The 19613-nt window shown below is 39.4% G+C and overlaps 1 protein-coding gene across 7 annotated transcripts in view; it reads right to left on the reverse strand.

The window, feature by feature from the left end:
* HECTD4 (HECT domain E3 ubiquitin protein ligase 4) overlaps window positions 1–19613 on the reverse strand; it is a 179161-nt gene that overhangs the window by 112878 nt on the left and 46670 nt on the right. For all 7 annotated transcript variants that reach the window (XM_058531453.1, XM_058531450.1, XM_058531452.1 and 4 more), the window contains exons 2-7: window positions 18197–18714; window positions 14644–14733; window positions 13428–13558; window positions 11022–11130; window positions 10139–10277; window positions 7246–7416 (exon numbers count right to left, since the gene is read on the reverse strand). In XM_058531453.1, the coding sequence (XP_058387436.1) occupies window positions 7246–7416; window positions 10139–10277; window positions 11022–11130; window positions 13428–13558; window positions 14644–14733; window positions 18197–18714 (1158 nt within the window). The remainder of the gene's footprint in view (window positions 1–7245; window positions 7417–10138; window positions 10278–11021; window positions 11131–13427; window positions 13559–14643; window positions 14734–18196; window positions 18715–19613) is intronic.

The raw sequence follows: 19613 nt of genomic DNA on the forward strand, positions 1-19613 counted from the left end.
GAAACCAAAATTTATCACGAATCAGTAAAGTAAAGGATTTCAGTATTCAGCCATAAAAAAGAAGGAAATCCTGCCATTTGTTGACAACATGAATGAACCTTGAGGGCATTATACTAAGTGAAATAAGTCTGTATGATCTTATGATCAAATACTGTATGATCTCACTTATATGTGGATGATAAAAAAAGTTGAACTCATAAAAACAGAGAGTAGAATGGTGGTTGCCAGAGGCTATAGGGTAGGGGAGATGGGGAGATGTTGGTCGAAGGGTACAAACTTTCAGTTAGAAGATGAATAAGTTCTGGGGATCTAATGTACAGCATTGTGATTATAGTTAATAATAATATAATTAACAATACATTGTATACTTGAAATCTGCTGAGAGTAGATCTTAAACGTTCTCAACACACACACACAAATATGGTAACTACATGAGGTGATGGATGTGTTAACTGACTTGATTGTGGTAATCATTTCATAATATATACATATGTCAAATCATGCTGTACACCTTAAAAATAAACAATTTCATCTGTCAGTTATACCTCAATAAAGCTGGAGGGAAAAAAAGAATTCCAGGGCTAGAACCCTTTGAATCATCTTAGCTAAAGCCCTCATTTTACAGATAAACTTTTTTGTCTAGTTTGGCCCAGGCAGTTTACCAGAGGGCTATGGCTAAGCCCTATAATTTGTGAATTTTGAAGCAAGTGATTTTATCTATTGAATAATTTAAATTTTAATAAACAGAGTTAAAAATACTTCAGTGTCCCCACAGTCTACTCCACTACCTCTCTGCAATTTCTCTCCTTTTCTCAAGACGGAAAGAATTATCTATTCTACTCCGTCGTATCCTCTCCACCTTACTCCTCAGGCAACTCTGTCTGTCTCTACCTGTCCCTCTCCCCCACAACAGCTCTTGCTAAGGCTACCACCAACGGCCTCCGTACTCTCCATTCAAAAGACCTCTCTCAGTCTCAATCTTGACTTCTCAGCAGAATTCAATGCTGTTAACCAAGTTCTTCTTTTTATAAAAATTTATGTATTTTTTTAGTTAATTTTTAAAGCCCATTTTAAAACTTTTTAAATGTATAAAAAGATGAATGGTGGAAAGCAAGTCTTGCCCCACCACTTCTCCTCCCCAGAGGCAACCAATGCTGTCAGTTTCTTGTAATGCTTTCATTCACCCAACAAATGTTTAGGAAGCACCTACTGTGTGCCAGACATTGTTCTAGGAGCTGGGGACACAGCAGTCAACAAAAGAGACCAAAATCTCTGCCCTCCTGGAGTTGACACTCTAGGCAAGGGAGACAGTCAATAAATATGCAAATAAATGGGTAGCAATATGTGTTATGAAGAAAAATAAAGCAGGGCAAAAGGGATAAGGAGGGACAGGATTTTATTTTATATAAAATATTTTACACAGAATGGTGAGAAAGGTCTTTCTGATGAGGTGATACTTGAGCAGAGACTTAAAAAAAAAGTGAGAGAAAAAGCCACGTGGTTATCTACGGGACGAAGTCCCAGCACACAGGCCGAGGTGGGAGCACATCTGGTGTGTCTGCGTGTCAGCAAGGCAGCTGGCTGTGGCTCAAGTGGCGTGAGTGGCAGGTGCAGAGAGTGAGAGGTGAAGAGGGGCCCCAAATCACGTAGTACCTTTATACAGGTAACGGGATTTGGGATATATTTTGAAGGTAGAGCAGGCAGCATTTGCCGACTGGACATGGAATTTGGGAAGGAAAAAAAGAGGAATCAAGAGTGACACCAAAGGTTTCCGGCTAGCACTGGAAGGACACAGATGCCATTAACTGAAATGGGAAAGCTTGCAAGAGGAGCAAGTCTGGGGTAAAATCAGAAGTTTGGTTGGGGGCATATTTAGCTTGAGGCGACTATCAGACTTCCAACTGGAAAAGTCTCATATTCTGTGCATATACAAAGAAACACCCACATCAATACCCATCTACAGTTCCGGGGACAGGTTTTGGCTGAGAAGAAAATGTGAGCATCATCAGTATACAGAGGTGTTTAAAGCTGTTACACAGGATGAGATCAACGAAGGAGTAAGAGCAGAGAGATCAGAAAGAGGGGGTCCTGGAAACTGGTCCTGGCGCATGTGATTGTTGAGAGGCAGGGAAGACGAGGCTGGGCAGGAACAACTAGTGACAGGAGAAGTCCTACAGGGTGTCCCACAAGGCAAGTGAAAACAGTTTCAAGAATGAGGGAGTGATAAACCATGTTAAATATTGATAAAAGGTCAAGTAAAGAGAAGACTGAGCTGACCCTGAATTTAGTAACATGGAAGTCCCTGGTAAACTTCGGGAAGAGCTGTTTTGGTGGTGAGAATACAAGACTGACTAGAGTGGGCTCAAGAGAGAATGGAAGGAAAAAACATAGAAACAGTAGGAATTGGGGACCGGTCTGGTGGCCTAGTGGTTAAGTTTGAGAGTTCCACTTTGGAGGCCCGGGGTTTGCCAGCTTGGATCCTGGGCGCGGACCTACTCACCGCTCATCAAGCCGTGCTGAGGTGGTGTCCCACATAAAAGAACTAGAAGGACCTACAACTAGGATATACAACTATGTACTGGGGCTTTGGGGAGAAAAAAGAAAAAAAAGAGGAAGATTGGCAACAGATGTTAGCTCAGGGCCAATCTTCCTCAAAAAAAAAAAAAAAACCCATAAGAATAAACCCTGTCAACAGTATTGCTGTAAAGGGGAGCCAAAAATGGGGGAGTGGAGGCGAGTATGTTTTTGTTTTTTAAGACAGGATATCCTCGACGTATTTATACACTGTGGTGAATGATCCATTGAGAGAGGAAAGCAGTTAACAATGTAGGAGGACAATTGCAGCAAGAGTCCGCCTTTCTACCCCAACTTTTATTACACAGCAGGGAGTGAATACACACAGTTTTCTGAACCCAGCTTTTTGTACTAAACAATAAAACTTGGAAATTAATCTACTTCAGTCTATGCAAATCTGCCTCGTACTTTTTAATGGCTACACAGTGTTCCGTTCTGTGAAAGCAGCATAGGCAGTAAGCCAGATATGTACGTTCAGCTTCCCAAATCAGCATTTTAGAAGCTGCTAACCTCCTAGCCGGTGATGCTGAAAAATTTTTTTTTTTTTTTGTGAGGAAGATCAGCCCTGAGCTAACATCCATCCTAATCCTCCTCTTTTTGCTGAGGAAGACCGGCTCTGAGCTAACATCTATTGCCAATCCTCCTCTTTTTTTCTTTTCCCCCCAAAGCCCCAGTAGATAGTTGTCTGTCATAGCTGCACATCCTTCTTAGTTGCTGTACGTGGGACGCCACCTCAGCATGGCTGGAGAAGCGGTGCGTCGGTGCGGGCACAGGATCCGAACCTGGGCCACCAGTAGCGGATTGCACGCACTTAACTGCTAAGCCACAGGATCGGCCCCTAAAATTTTTTTAATGATGAAAAATTTCAAACATATGCAAAAACAGAGAATAGTATAATGAACCTCCATATAATCATCACCCAGATTCAACTATTATCCAGATATTGCCATACCTGTTTAACCTATCTGCATCTTTTTTACTCAAGCCTTTTAAAGTGTATCCCAGACATCAAGTTAATTCCACTTCTGAATATATACATCTCTAAAAATGACATTTTCTCATAAAACCACAATGCTGTTATCATAACTTAACAACAAAATTAAGTATTCTTAATTTGGTTTCATCTAATACTCATTTTATATTCAAATTTCAAATTGTCTCCAAAATGTTTTTTTTTTTTTTAACAGTTGGTTTGTTTGATTCAGACTCCAAAAATGATTCAAAGGTGGTTCTTTTAATATAGAGCAGACTCCTTCCCCCACCAACTTTTTATTTCATGCCACTGGCAAAGGCTATTTTAGTTGTTCTATTTCCTCCAGGGCAGGTATGAGCTTTTGATTGCATGTCTAAAAATATCCTTATGTTGTCTTTACACTTGATTGATAGTTCGGTTGAATACTGACTTCTGGGTTGGAAATCAATTTCCCTCAGAATGTTGAAAGCACTGCTCCATTTTCGCATCAAGTAATGCCACTGAACAGCCTGGTGCTTTTCTAATTCCTCATTGTTTGTACACCATTTTATTTTATTTCTGAAAGCTTTAAAATACTGTCTTTATTCCTAAGAATCTGAAATTTCAGGATGACGTGCCACAATGTGGGCATTTTTCACTCACTGTGCCAGAAACCTTTGAATCTGGACACCCGTGTCCTTCAGTCTGACATTTTTCTTCTATTGTTTCTTTGATTGTGTCCTCGTCTCTATTTTCTCTGTTCTGTTTTTGGAACTCCTATTAGTAAGACTTTAGATGGATTACTCCTCTAGGTCTTTTATCTTATCTCCAATATTTACTGTTGTTTATCTATTTGTCCTACTTTCTGGGAGATTTCGTCTTATCTTTAACCCTTTTACGAATTTAAAAATTTTGACAATTGTAGTTTTAATTACCAGGAGCTCTTTCTCATCCTCTGATTGTTCTTTTTTTGACATCGGTTCTGTTTTATGAATGCATTATCTTCTCATATCTCACAGAGTAGTTAGTGTTTTATAAAGTTTTATTCTACTTTTATTACTTATTTTTAATTTTCAAATTGGAGGCTTTCCTCTTTTGTCTAGAGATCCTTGGTCGTCTGCTTTTTTTTTTTAGTTTTTAAAGCCTTTTATTAGGGCAATTTTTAAATGTACACAAAAGAGAGAATAGCATAATGAGCACCCCATGTGCACATCACCTGGCTTCAATAAATATCAGTGTTTTGCCAACCTTTTCTAATCTATTTCCCTCCCTTCTACATACATGCCTCTCCAAAGTTTTGAGTTTTTTTTGCTGGAGGTTTTTTTTTGTATCTGCTCTTTTTTAAAACTTCTGCAGTAATCAGGAATGCTGTGCACATGGCTGAGGCTTGCTTACTGGAAGATACCACTTGTGGGCAATTCACCTGGGCAGCAAGCCTTTTCCTTAGATGAACCCCAATGTCAGTATATCAAGGTCTTTTTTCCAGGGTCATGTAGTTTCTTCAGAAAACAAATGTCTAGTCTTTTGCCTGGGCAGCTGGCATCTGAGCACAAATGTTACGTGCACCAGGAAGGGGTACGACAGCTCCTTTTATAAACTTGCAAACCCCTGTCTCTCAATGGCTCGGCACCACACCAGCTGCCTCCAGTTCCCAAGACTCTCTAAAGGTTGGGTGGGAGTGAATCCATCTCTCTTCTTCTTGGGATTCCTCTGAACATATACTTCTAGTTTCGGCTTTCCCCACACTGAAGGAGGAAGGGACACTACTATCTCCATCTTCTAAAGTAGGGGGAACAAGAGATACTGCCTAGAGCTGAGAAACAAGAAAGGTTTAACTATAAGTGACAAAGATACCCAAAAGAGGAATTAAAATGAATGAAATAAACACATTAGGAGAAAGAAAGAAAGAAAGAAAGAGGAGGAATTGAGCCAAATCCTCATCTATTACAGCAAAAAAAAAAATCAACACACAATATATGGAGTTCAGGAATCAAATCAAGAACCAGCAATATAAGCCTTTTACTTAGAGATAAAAGGTAACCACCAGAAGAATGAAAAGCTGAAACCACTAGAGTAACCGCCTATAAGGAGCATGCCAGGGGATGGGGCAAGGGCTTCTCACTTTTCATTACAAGCCTGGATATGCTACCTAAAGTTTTAATCCATGTGCACGAATTTCTTTGATACAATTTTTTCTTTTAATTTAACAAAAGCATATCAGGGAAAGGAAGGATTCTTCGATGTTTTCTCATTATTCTTAGGATAAAGACCTCAATCCTTTACACAGCTGGCAAAGTCTGTTTAAAAACAAATAAACAAAAAAAAGCCTTTTCTGACAGTTTCATTATGAACACATGTTCTAGTACAATCTCTAGCAGATCAATTCAAAGATTCACTCTGGCTGGAACATTTCACAAGAAAAGATAACGAGCAGAGAATACTGAGAAACTAGATAGAAAAAGCAAAGAACGTACGGTGAAAGGTCACTAGACTCCTCACTGACAGTCAGCTGGTGGGACGGGTGATTGGTTTCCCAGAACAAGTTTTAACCCCATTAAAATTTATTAGAAAATTGCTTCAGTTTTTTTTCCTTCAGGAATGCTAATTTCTTCCCAGAAGGAATATGTAAATTACATCATGAAAAAAACTTTTGACACAGACCTGGCTTGGGGCAATATTTTCTGCTACAAGTCTCACCAAATCTTCTCTAGACCAGCTCTGTCCAATACAACTTGCTTCAATGATGGAAACGTTCTACATGTTTGACGTTCAATACAGTAGCCACTAGCCAGCCACACTGGCTAATGCGGCTAATTGAAATGTGGCTAATGTGACTAAGCAACTAAAGTTTTAATTTTATTTAATTCTGATTAACTTAAATAGCCGCACGTGGCTGCTGGCTACTGCGCTGGACAGTGCAGCTCTAGACTACCATGGCTCCCAGTCTCTTCCCGCCCCAAGCTCTCTTTCTCTCTGCATTCCAGCCACTCTGGCCCACTGTCATTTCCTAAAACACGCGTGCTCGCTCCTGCCATAGAGACTTGGCACTTTTAGTCTCTTCTTCCTAGAATGTTCTTCCCTCCCTTATTCCCCAACTTCTTCATCTGGTTAACTACTACTTTTCCTTCACTACCTAAAATTACCTTGTCCACTTATCTGCTCACTTGTTTATGGTTAATTTTTTGTCTCTCCAACAGCACCATGATCCCAACCCACCCACCAGCCAGAAGACAAGCTCCATTTGAGCAAAGATCCTGCCTGCCTTGCCCATCACTGTATTCCCACCACCTAGATACAACACTGCCTGGCTCTCAGGAGGCATTCAGCTAATATCTAATGAATGAATGGCTTCTCACAATTTTAACTGTCATCTCTCACCTCAATATCTATCTACAGAACCAATCTTGCTACTGCAATTTAGTTCCAAATTCCCAACAAGCCCCATAAGCATTTTTACTTAAAAAATCCACTGTCCACACATTAGCTATTGTTATCTCCACTCTGTTGCCAGAGTAACTTTCAGAAGGCTTGCCTTTATTTGTGTCATACAACTCCGAACAAAGAAACCTTCAAAGACGTCCAAAAGAAAAATCGATTTCGAGGCAAGAGTGAACACACTGTACATACTCCAAGTTTCTTAGGTCCTTTGTAAACCAATATAAAAACAAAGGAAATAGAAATGTCTCTGCAAAGACACAAAATGAAAAAGTGAAACTTACCACAAGTTCAAAAATGTCCATGAAGACAGAATGCCCCTTAGGTGTTTTCTCATTCAGACTGGCAGGTGACCAGATCCAATAGAAGTAAGTACCATCTGAAGAAAGGTGCACAGTGCTCATAGTACTGCCAACAGGGAGGTGATTGGCTGGCATTGACACCGTCTGGCACACCTGGACACAAAAGGAGGAAAACTTCATTTACGTGACATACAAATTCTGATTAACTCTATCAGTTCATCGTTAATGCTATTAAGTCCAAGATGAGAGTTCAGTAGGCTTCCTGGTCAAAATGAAACTAACATTTATCTCTAAGAACAATATATGAAAATTACACGACAAAAATATAAAAGTTCATATAATGAGCCATGCCACAGATAAAAAGATTCCTGAGATTAATTCAAATTACTTTTTTTTTTTTTGGCTGAGGAAGATTCGCCCTAAGCTAACATCTGTTGCAATCTTCCTGTTTTTTTTGCTTGAGGAAGATTAGCCCTGAGCTAACATCTGTGCCAATCTTCTATTTTGTATGTGGGTCACTGCCACAGCATGGCTGACAAGTGTTGTAGGTCCACGCCTGGGATCCGAACCTGCCAACCCAGGCTGCCGAAGCAGAGCATGCTGAACCTAACTACTACACCACGGGGCCAGCCCCTCAAATTACATTTTAATAGGAAAAAGTATTTACTCAACACTTTGAATTTGCTATGCATGTGTGTTTTATCAAACACTTATTAAAAACAAAGTTTTAGAGAAATAGTACTTTTTGAAATTTCCTTAGTAAATGAATTTAAGACTATTAATTATATTTAAAGGACAGGAATTATATCTTACTCATCTTTATATCCCCAGCACCTAATTCAGAGCCTAACTCAAAGTTATTTAATAAATATGGAAGGAGAGAAAAAAGAGAGAGGTTAAAAGGAAGATAAGAGGGAAAGCAGAGAAGAGAGAGAAGGAGAAAGGAGAAAGAAGTAAAAAAGAAAACAAAAAAAATGAAGGCACAGGCAAGATCCTAACTTAGCACATGAGGGCTTACTGAAACGCACCAAGTCCCTCAGACAAAAAAGACAAACACCAGTTCCTACATTAGACATGACGGCACGTGTTTCTAATACTAAACATCCTTCAGTTTCAGCATAATGAGTAAGCTTTACATCATTTCACATTAAATGTGTAGTTACATACTAATTTTTACTGCCAGAGAAAAGCACTTAAAATGAGAGAAAATGAGAACCAAGAAAACTGCTGACTAGGTTTTTTTTAAAAATCCAGGAGCAGGAGCAGAACTGAAAATCTCAAAATAAAAATAATTAGAGAAGGTCAGATGCCTTCAGGGAACAGTAAGAACGATCTTCAATTACTCCATTCCTTTTGGTGAGTCACTAGTTCTCCTAAGGTTACTTTTGACCCTTGAACTCATTTCATATGAACTTTTTTCCAGACTTGTTTTGTCTCTCTTAAAAGTAAAAACTCATTTAGTTGCTGTAGTCACACTTTGAACTTGTACTGCCAGGAAATTTAGAGAGCTGACAGCTACTGATTGGCCTAAGCTACCCCCAAATCACTCCAGTACACATATGTAGTTAGTGACAGCACTGCTTTCTTGGACAATGTAAATTGACATTTCAAATGTAAACCATTTTCCAAGATTTAACATCTGTTTAACACCCAGGCTTATAACTCTATTTCAAATAAATATAGGAGATATTCTCATCTATCTGCATTAGTAATAAGAAATGAAGTCGATTGGGCACCTATTTGTTAATGCATTCATTTTATCCATCCAACATTTACTGAGCACCTACTATGTGCTGTGGAGATATAGCGATGAACAAGACTCATCCCCGTTCTCCAGGAAAGGGACAGTTGAGTGACAGACAAAAAGAGATGTTAACATCCCACTTAAGTCCTAGATGTGACTACTCTCAGGGCACTCACTCCACAGATGGTAACTCTAACGGTTCAGTTTAACTTTCGTTGAAAGGCACAAAGTTATATTGAAAAGAGTTCAAACTCTAGAGCTGAGAACCATAGGTTTAAGTCCTCATGCAGCTATTACTGCCTATGTGGCCTTGGGCAAGCGACTTAACCTTTCAGAGCTGCATTCCTCCCTTCAACAATGAACACTTATTGAGTGCTTACAATGTGCCTAGCACCAGTTGCTTTATCTGTAAGATGAAAACTGCCATAGTTATACCTCACACATAGGGAAAGGAAATATATGTAAATTTCTGAGGCCAGGCCTCACACAGAGAGACACAGATAAATGGTAGTTACTATTATTATTCTCATCAATCAAATGTTAGGCACTGTGCTACCTTCTAGAGACACAAGGATGAGTAAGACAGGGTCCAGGCCTAAAGGTGGTTCTTCTAGGGGAAGAAGTCAGATATAAGAGAAGGTAATTTCAGTATAACGTAGGAAGTGCTGTGACATAGCGCTAGGAGAGCACTAAAGATGAGCTCTTAATACCTAACACACAACGATTTTATCTAAACTCATTTCAAAGCTCCCATCCCCACAGAAAGTCTCTTTAGAACAAATTGAATAGGGAAATGATGCATTCCCAAAATAGATCTGGTTAACAAAAAAACAGCAAGTATTTATACCATTTTTGACTCTCTCGATTTTTTTTTAATCACAATAAAAAGTTTATTATTGGCCTTAGAAACTCTTAGAGAGCACATTCACTCAGATCATGTGGGAAAACTCTAAGACATTAGAGAAAAAAGAGAATGCCTTAGAGAAAAAACAGAATGCCCAAATGATGACAATTAAAAGGATGCTACTCTGGCAGGAAAATACATCAGCGGTATTATTATTACTTCTGATGTCAGAAACTTCCCTTACTGTCTCCAAAACATAAAAGACAATGCCTTGGTTTTATGCTTACCTGAAGGGTATTCTGGTCAATGACCTGGAAAAGGGAGTGAGGTTTATTATCAAAAGAAACAGGCCGGTGGAGAAGACTGCCGCTGCCAAAAGCAATCCATCCTGGCTCCAGCTCCTCGTTCCGGCAATACACAAAACCTCTATGGGGAAAAAATAAAGTATAAAGGCTGAGTCACCAGGCTGTGTCTGAAAACCCACAATGAGCTGCAACAGGCATAAACAACATTTTCCACCTAATTTTAAAAAATGACTAAGTATGCAAAACATCTGAAGGAGAGTGAATATATTACACTAACTTTGGGACTGACAATCTACGGCAAATATTAATTTTCCACTACGAATTAGAGAGGAGGAAAAGGTCTAATTAAATACATATAAGGATCTCAAAATGTGGTTTCTTGAAGAACCAGAAGGATTTACAACTAGGATATATAACCACGCACTGAGGCTTTGCGGAGGCAAAAAAAAAAAATGTGGTTTCTTTTGGCAACAATTCATAGATCTTATATCCCAGCTGAAAATCACTGCCAATCCAATGTCAAATCCAAGTACAAAAAGACAGAGCTAGAAAAATGTCCATTCATCAACATGGAGAAGTCATTGATATTGTTATAGAAATCATATTCATAAAGGAATTTCTGGCTAGAAACAACGACCTTAGGGCTACCAAACTCTTCAGAGTCAAAACAAAACTGAAATGTGTTAACAGAATGAGAGGGGGGAAGTGGCAATAAGTCAAGAATCATGTGAATTCATTACACTTATTTAGTTACTAGTCAGACTATGGGGAGTCAGCATGCACCCCCAGGGGTCCTCTTCACAGCCATTAATGTAAGGAGGAAAACATTCCAGCCAAATCATTCAGCAAGTTCCATGCAACTGACCTGAGAGTACCATGTAATCCAGACCCCAATTTGCTTAGTCCTCTTCCAACTGAGTTAGTAGTATAGAGGTAAAGACCATCCGCCGTGAGACAGCGTCCCAAGTCAGCATCTGAAATCGTTTTTCACAGGTAAATCATACACATGCTTTTCCTAATGAAATTATAAACGTGCTTTCTCTAATGAAAAAGCCATTAGGAAGTTGAATGAAAGATAATCTCTCACTACTAAACTAAGTGCTTCAATGTGATTTCCAGGGAAGATGGCTCAAAGCCCCAAATGCATGTGGGATCAGGGACCAAGATCAGGGAAAAGGAGCAGATAGTTAGTAGCAGGAGGACTGGTTCAGCCAGCCAAATGTTTTTTTCTTTCTTTTTTTGAATAGCAAAAATACTGAGTCAAGTTTACACATTCCCAATTTGAATCTAAAATGACTAAGAGTAGAATATTTTCACTAATGATTTTGTACAAAGAAAGGTGTGAGCTTTTAAGAGCCTGGGGCACTTATAGGTGATCTTGGACCGTTATGAAATTTAGATTAGGATGACAATACGTCCTTCAAGAGTCACTGTGATGGTTAAATGAGATTACACAGGTAATACACTCATATTGCTCTCTGGTACAAAGCCAATTCTCCATAAATGGCAAATCATATTATGTTGATATACTAATGATATACGTTGAATGAAAATTTGCTTCTGTGGATTTTTCATCCAGAGATCCTTATTTTAGTTTCTGGAGCCATACAGCACAAAAGTATAATATCTCTTCTATTTAAAAACAGCAATTATGTTTCCCCTTAGCTATATCTTCCCCAAGCTAAAATAAACAGTATCTCTCTCTTTGATAGTAAATGGTTTACTAACTTATATTCTAAAGACAGCTCAGGGATAAAACTTTCATGCTTTATTTATTTATTTATTTAACAAACTCTTTATTATTTTTTTTATCATATTTTTTTTTGTGAGATCAGCCCTGTGCTAACATTTGCCAATCCTCCTCTTTTTTTTTTGGCTGAGGAAGACTGGCCCTGGGCTAACATCCGTGCCCATCTTCCTCCACTTTGTATGGGATGCCGCCACAGCATGGCTTGCCAAGCAGTGCATTGGTGCACGCCCGGGATCCGAACCAGCGAACCCCAGGCCGCCGCAGCGGAGCGCACGCACTTAACCGGCTGCGCCACCAGGCCGGCACCTCACGGTTTATTTTCATAATCATTCTACTCACTATGTTAAAGTAGAGTTTGTCTACTACTTGTCCCACTAGCTGGAAGAAACCCAATGTCACAGCACTCAAATTGGTACTGAGTATGCTGTTATCTTAAAAATTCAATCTACTAATCTGAACTGGGGCCAGTTCCTCAAAAAAGAATCAGTTAAAGTGGGTAATTGTTTTTAAAATATTAATTTCATACCTTAAAAATTTTAACTTATAAATATACATTTATTCAAACACTTTAGATTAAGGCCCGAGGCCTTCTGAGTACGGGACAGACTAAACAACAAACAAGACCGGCCCGGAGTTGATACTTGTGAAGCTGAGTGATGAGCATATAGGGTTATTATAGTCTTCTCTCAACTTCTGTATATGTTAAATGTTTCCAAATTAAAAGTAAGATTATTTTTAAAATTATTATAAGAAAAATATCCTATAGCTAGAAGCAAAATCAAAGGTTCAAAAGGGTGAAAAGCAACAGATCAGCTTAATACCATCATCCTCAGAAAGAAACTACTCCAAGGGAGAGACTAAAAGGAGTAAAGGGAGAGAAGAAAGAAAGGGGCTTTGGTTTTGTATGAAGATGTAAGTTTGAGCCTATAATGTTTACGAACTTCTTGGGTATTGCAGGCTTCTTGCTTGCCATTTTCACTGAGATCACAGAATAAACTGATATGTAATACTTGTGAAACTGTATAAAAACATTTAATCCAGCCACGTTGTTTAAAGGAGATACTCAACAATTGAGATACTTAACAATTCATGCTCTCTTGAACAATCTCATTTTTTGCTTTTAGGATGGGAGGGTTCATCAACACACACACAATCAATTACTAGAAGAAACAGTATCAGGCGGCAAGACCTGATACTCTATTCGCGGAGAAAAAAAATTCAACTTAAGGCTCCCATGCCCAAATACCCATGAACCAATTTAAGTAATTCATGCTTCCTTGGCAGGAGTGTATGGATGATACCTTTTCCCTACAAGAGTAAAACCTATCCATTTTCTTACCTCACTGAGTATCACCTTTTACACTTTTACTGATAAAGGAGACAATGAACACACTGTAAAGGAACTTTGAGCTCTTAATTAAAAGGAACCCAGAGTTATATCTAAATCGTTTGCCACAATGATCTTAACACCATTCTTTTTACATCTTAATTTCAATCACAGCACCAAAACCCTTACATTACCTTTATTTTCAGAACTGGAGCCAGTGTTGCTATCTGGTGCAGGCAACATGTCTTCATACCCCCATGATACTATGTGTTTGCCACCAAGCAAACAGGAAGGGGATCCAGGTCCCCCTTCCAAAAGCAACAGCCTAAAAAGGAGAGATGGAGAATCACAAAGACGCTGAGACTAACCATCTCAGCAAGAAAATAAAAGTACCCACCATTTCAAAGAGGAGAAAACTAAAATAGTTTTACACAAATATTATACATCTGAAAAGATATTTTCAATATATTTTTAAATTAAAAAATTACAAAGCAGTGCTTATAGAAATGTTATATAATAAAATTACAACTGCGTGTAAAATGTATACATTTTATATATACGTGGGGGGGGGATATCAACTGGGAAGCACAGACACCAAAATATTAGGAATGGTTATCTTTGGGTAATGAGATTATGAATGATTTTCACTTTCTTCTCTATACCTTAACATATTATCATCTCAAGATCTACAATAAGAATCCATTACAAGCTATCACATTTTTAAAAAACTGACAAAAATAAAAAATGAAAAATAACATGCTCTAGGAACACTTTTTCTTTTTTTTTTTTTTTTGTGAGGAAGATCAGCCCTGAGCTAACGTTCGATGCCAACCCTCCTCTTTTTGCTGAAGAAGATCGGCCCCTGGGCTAACATCCCTGCCCATCTTCCTCTACTTTATATGGGATGCCGCCACAGCACAGGTTGGCAAGCGGTGTGTCAGTGTGTGCCTGGGATCCAAACCTGCGAACCCCAGGCCACCGAAACGGAGCACACGCGCTTAAACGCTGTGCCACCGGCCAGCCCCTAGGAACACTTTCAAAGAAGGAAAGATGAGACATACAAAATCTTACTTAAGAAAATGAATGATAATATATTTATTTAAAAATACAAGGGCTGGCCATATGGCGCAGTGGTAAAGTTTGGTGCACTCAGCTTCAGCGGCCCAGGTTCACAGGTTTGGATCCCGGGAGCAGACCTACACCGCTCATCAGCCATGTTGTAGCGGCAACCCACATGCAAAATAAGAGGAAGATCAGCACAGATGTTAGCTCAGGGCAAATCTTCCTCAGCAAAAAAAAAACATATGAATCATTAATTGATAAGAGTTTAGCAATCTACTTATTAAAAGAGCCTTTCTGCACAAATCCCCCTTGTATAGAAGAGGGTAAGGATCCAAAGTGACAACTTACCTATACAGTACATCAGCTACAGGCAGGGACCCTAGATCAGTCTGTTTCTGTAATAGATGGACTGTATGGACAAAAGTTTTCAATGATCCCCTAAAAATAAAAATAAAAGGGGTGAACAGAAAATCATCAAAATTGAAAAGTTAAATAATAAGATTGTTAATGCTGATTTTATTAACCACATGGGAAGATTCCAAAATGTGTCTATCTGCTTCTGCCCATCACTAGATGTGTTGTACAAAATGTACTTGATTCTTACCTATTACCACCAGCTCATACGAAAAGTTACTATGTAAGTGGCACCATGCCAGTTATGATGTTCTCCTTGCATTTGGAAAGGTTAATGATTTTCCCTTAACACAAAACTTCAAAACATAAGGCTCAAGCACAAAGAACATGCAGCTATTATGCTTGTATCCAATCAAGTCATTCTCTAGTCTAGTGAGAGATTTCACAGGAAGAGGTTATATTTAAAGTCTAACAGTATGCCCAGACTTTTTTTAATATCTGTGTTAAGTTCATCTATTTTACATAACATCTCATCAAACCTCATCACATTATATATGACTGAAGGGAATACATTCAAATAATTAATACTTTGTGCTGAGAGGTGTTCCTTCTGCTTCCCCTGCTGTGAAGTATGTGGTTGTAATACTCCCAGAGCTCACCACTGTCCCATGTCCTTTTGGTTCCCAAGGCTTGAGGCTCTGAGAAGTCTGTAATATGGTCAGCAGGAGCTAAAAGAAGGTGCTTTTAAGATGCACCAGACTTACCTGGACAGATCCCAAGTACAAATCACCACAAGAACATTTCCTGAACTAAACGATCACCTGTATCAGATAGGCTGACTTCAGATCGCTTCCTTATTCTCTTAGCCAAGACTTTAATTGCTAGGTATCATATGCCTAAACCCCAAAAGAAATGGAATACCTAATGGTGGACTGAGTACAGCTAGAGTCCTCCTCTTAATTGCCCCTTTCACTATCTCTGGTGTTCAAAGAATCAAAACCAAAGAGTGGTATAAGGCAGGGGGGCAGCTGACAGAGTATAAAAGCACAAGTTTGGAGTCAGGACACACAGCCTCTGAAACCTGGCTCTGCCTCTCACCAGCTGCACGATCTCAGTCTTGTCACCTAATGCCTATGGATTTTTGCTTCTTCATCTGTCCAACAGGGATACCTCCTTGGAGTACAGTGAGGTTGAAATAAAGAAGCAAAAGCACACTGGAGAGTTTAAAACCATTAAGCCAACTATAAGGTATTATTACCTGCCAGACTCAATCAGATTTTAAGAGTAAAATTTAAACTCCTCCCATGGCTCCTAAGCCCCTACATGATCTGGGCCCTGCCAACCTCATCTCCTGCCCCTCTTCTCCCACCACTGCATTCCCGCTACCCTGCTCACTTTGCTGTTCCTCAGCTACCCCAAGCACAGAAAGAGCATCAGAGTTGTGCCACTTGCTGCTCCTTGTGCCTGGAACTCTTCTGTGTGGCTGGCTCTTTCTCATCATCCAGGCCTCAGTTCAAACGTCACCTCTTCAGTAAGGCCCTCCCTGGGATCTCTAGCTAATGCTGTCCCCACCACCACTTAGTCATTCTCCATCAAAATACTCTGGTTTGTCTTCTTATAGTGAATATCCCTCTCAGAAATTATCTTAGACATGTATTTGCGCTAGCTGTCTGCCTCTCTCACTCTCTTGTAAACTTTGCAATTTTAGGGACCATCTACCTTGCTCACTGCTGTATCCCCACTGCCTAGAAGAGCACTTTACACATGGTAAGTGAGCAATAATTATTTGCAAAATGAATCACCCTGAGTCCATCCAACTCTAAGGTTAGAGACCATGAATCACTATATCCCTAAGAGCTAGCAAGGTTCCTGGCACATCAGAGATATTCGATCAACATTAGTTAATTGAATGAATGAATATCTTCATAATAATTTTTTTGGAAAAGTTCTTTTGTCTTTGAGAGCATCAATCTCAAAAGTTCAATAATATGCCCCTAATAACTTCATTAAAGGGGATGATGTAACACTGAAAAGTATGTGACTTGTGAGGTAAATAAAGTTCAGAACAAGGTGATAATATTAGCGATAGAATATAGGAACCACCTGAAAAAAAACACCCAAGAAGAAGAAAATAAAATATTCATTTCAACATTTCTGCTGAACGGAATTTGGAATCTCAAGAACATGACGCAATTTCAATAACCATGTGTGGTTCATACTGAATTTGGGCACATAATAAAAGAGTGAGTTTTATGATCCCATGTTCAATAACTTAAAATGTTTAAAACTAAAGAGTTGATGATTATTCCTAACATCCTAAATCTGTCTAAAGATAGTCCTATCTAAAAGCAAATTTTCTCAAAATTTTGCATTAATAACAAATCTATTTAGGGCTCAAAATTTTCTTTTGCATATGCAAAAAAATAAATAAATAAATCCAATATAAAGCCTCTACAGGGAAATTTATTTCAGTCCCACCCAACAATGTCTCCAGAATTAAGCACATGTCAGGATTTTCACTATCAACTACAGTCCTCAGGGATCAGATTATAACAGTCTGCTCAGGGCAAAGAAATTGACAATAAATACTGGTGCCACTTTGCCTTAAAAACAGCTTGAGATTCAACCACTTGAAGGTCAACTATGAAACCACAAAAATAGGAAAAGAAGCCTTATTAGCTAAGAACTTCATAATCTTTCAAGAAGAATTTTTCCACATATGCTCTGCTAAAAATATGAAGAACCCAATCAAAGAAAAAATTCTGAAAGGAGGGGTCACTAACCCATCACTAATCTGTCAGACCATGATCCTAATTGGTCTCTAGACAACTAGCTTAGAGGAAAGCAAGAGTAGTAAACCTTTTTTCTCACAAATACATCCAGTGATCAGGCAGGTTACTGGGTAGGAGAACGTAGAAATCTCCAGGAAAAGTAACTCCAAAAACATTTCCTACTGAGAGTGAATCAATAACATCAATGAAGGACAGCACACTATTAAATCTTGACATACACAGAGAGATCTTTCAATTAAATTGATGGAGGCACACATCACGGTCCAGAAATATAATTTGTGACCAAGTCTGTATGACTGAGTGCAGGTGAGTAATAACCCACTAACTTGCTGATGCACTCCTTATAGACACGCATGAAAAACGTTAAAAGCTCTACAAATTTTTTGATCATCCTTCCAGGAGAAATACAGATATAACATCCTCCACTAACTAACTACCTGATGTAAAACATTCACTCATCTAATGGGTGAGTAGATAATGGCAAGGGTTGACACTCCATTTTAAGCTGTTTAGGCTGTTATCACAGTAGAGCAGAAGGTGAAAACTTGAACTTGGGTTCCAGTTCAGGCTTCTGGTGCCAAGTTTTGCTGAAAGCATCTTATGCACAGTCAAGGCTGTGCAATTCAATACTGAAAACAAAGAAGGACTTCTGAATGTTAAGACTCCCCTCAGATATGCCTGCCCTCTCATTCACTCACCCAACCCAGGCAGCAGCAATCACAAGGTCACTAAGTGGTACATCTGATTTTCCTTACCTGGCACATGCCAAAGCCACCAGAGCAGCAGCAGCATTTTCTTTTTGCTTATGTGGGATGTGTTGGCCCGTGTCAGAAGTGTCCTCTAGCCAAGAGCACAGCAAAGTTTCAATTCCATTGAGACAGTCAACAGGCTCCTTGGTCAAGCTCAAAGGCTGGCAGTCGCGAAGGCAGTTCAATAGCACCTCAGCAGTTATGTTACAGAGAGAGGGGTCTGTTCTACTCTGGGACTGAATAAGGGGGAAGACCAGCAGGAGCCCCATCCGTGATGTGAAGGGAGCTTGCTCAGGTTGCTGCAACAAGCCCTGGCGTTTGAGCAGAGCCAAAGTTTCTTCATCACCTGAACTTTCCCTTTCATGCTGTTCTTCCAAGGCCAGCTGGCGCTGGGCATTCCACAGTCCTCGCAAGGCATTCAGGCGGTATTCCAGCAGGCGGGCATAGGCATTGCTCTGATTCCCACAAACAGACCGCAAACGTTCTGCTAATTCTGTCGGGTTCTTGGTCTCAAATGTTAAAATCTAAAGGTAAAAACAACAGAGAAGAGGTTGGTATGGTATTGCTTTCACCCGTTGCTTTCATCTATGGAAGCAAACATATCCAATGGTATCTAAAAATGGTCCACCGCAAAAATTATTTTAATTATGACCAATATGAAAACATGTGCTGTAACGCCTGTTATTTGCTGATGGAGAATTTTGTTTGTTTTTGCTGAGGAAGATTTGCCCTGAGCTAACATCTGTTGCCAATCTTCCTCTTTTTTTGCTTGAGGAAGATTTACCCTGAGCTAACATCTGTGCCAATCTACCTCTATTTTGTATGTGAGTTGCCCCCACAGCATAGCTGAGGAGTGGTATAGGTCCACACTCAGGATCCAAATCTGCAAACCTGGGCCACCGAAGTGGAGCATGCCGAACTTAACCACTATGTTATGGGGCCGGCCCCTGATGGAGATTTTTTCCTGGCAATTCTGCTAATGATCCTATTAAAATTGGAATTAGACCTAATTGAAAGAACCCAAATCATAAAAGAAAATAGTTAAGTGTGGAAGTCAGAAATTAATTCGAGTAACTTATTTTAGAAAATTGAGGTATAAATTTTTAAGTGCTCTTTTTTTTTTTAATAATTTTATTTATTTTTTTCCCCCAAAGCCCCAGTAGATAGTTGTATGTCATAGCTGCACATCCTTCTAGTTGCTGTATGTGGGACACGGCCTCAGCATGGCCGGAGAAGCAGTGCCTCGGTGCGCGTCTGGGATCCAAACCCTGGCCGCCAGCAGCGGAGCGAGCTCACTTAACTGTGAGCACTTAACTGCTAAGCCACGGTGCCAGCCCTTAAGTGCTCTTGAGTTACAAATGTGTCTAACTTCTATTACCAGGTGGATTGTCAGTGAAAACAGACCAAAATTTAACCTTCAAAA

Source organism: Diceros bicornis, chromosome 35 (genome assembly GCF_020826845.1).
Source record: "Diceros bicornis minor isolate mBicDic1 chromosome 35, mDicBic1.mat.cur, whole genome shotgun sequence".
NCBI lineage: Eukaryota > Metazoa > Chordata > Mammalia > Perissodactyla > Rhinocerotidae > Diceros > Diceros bicornis.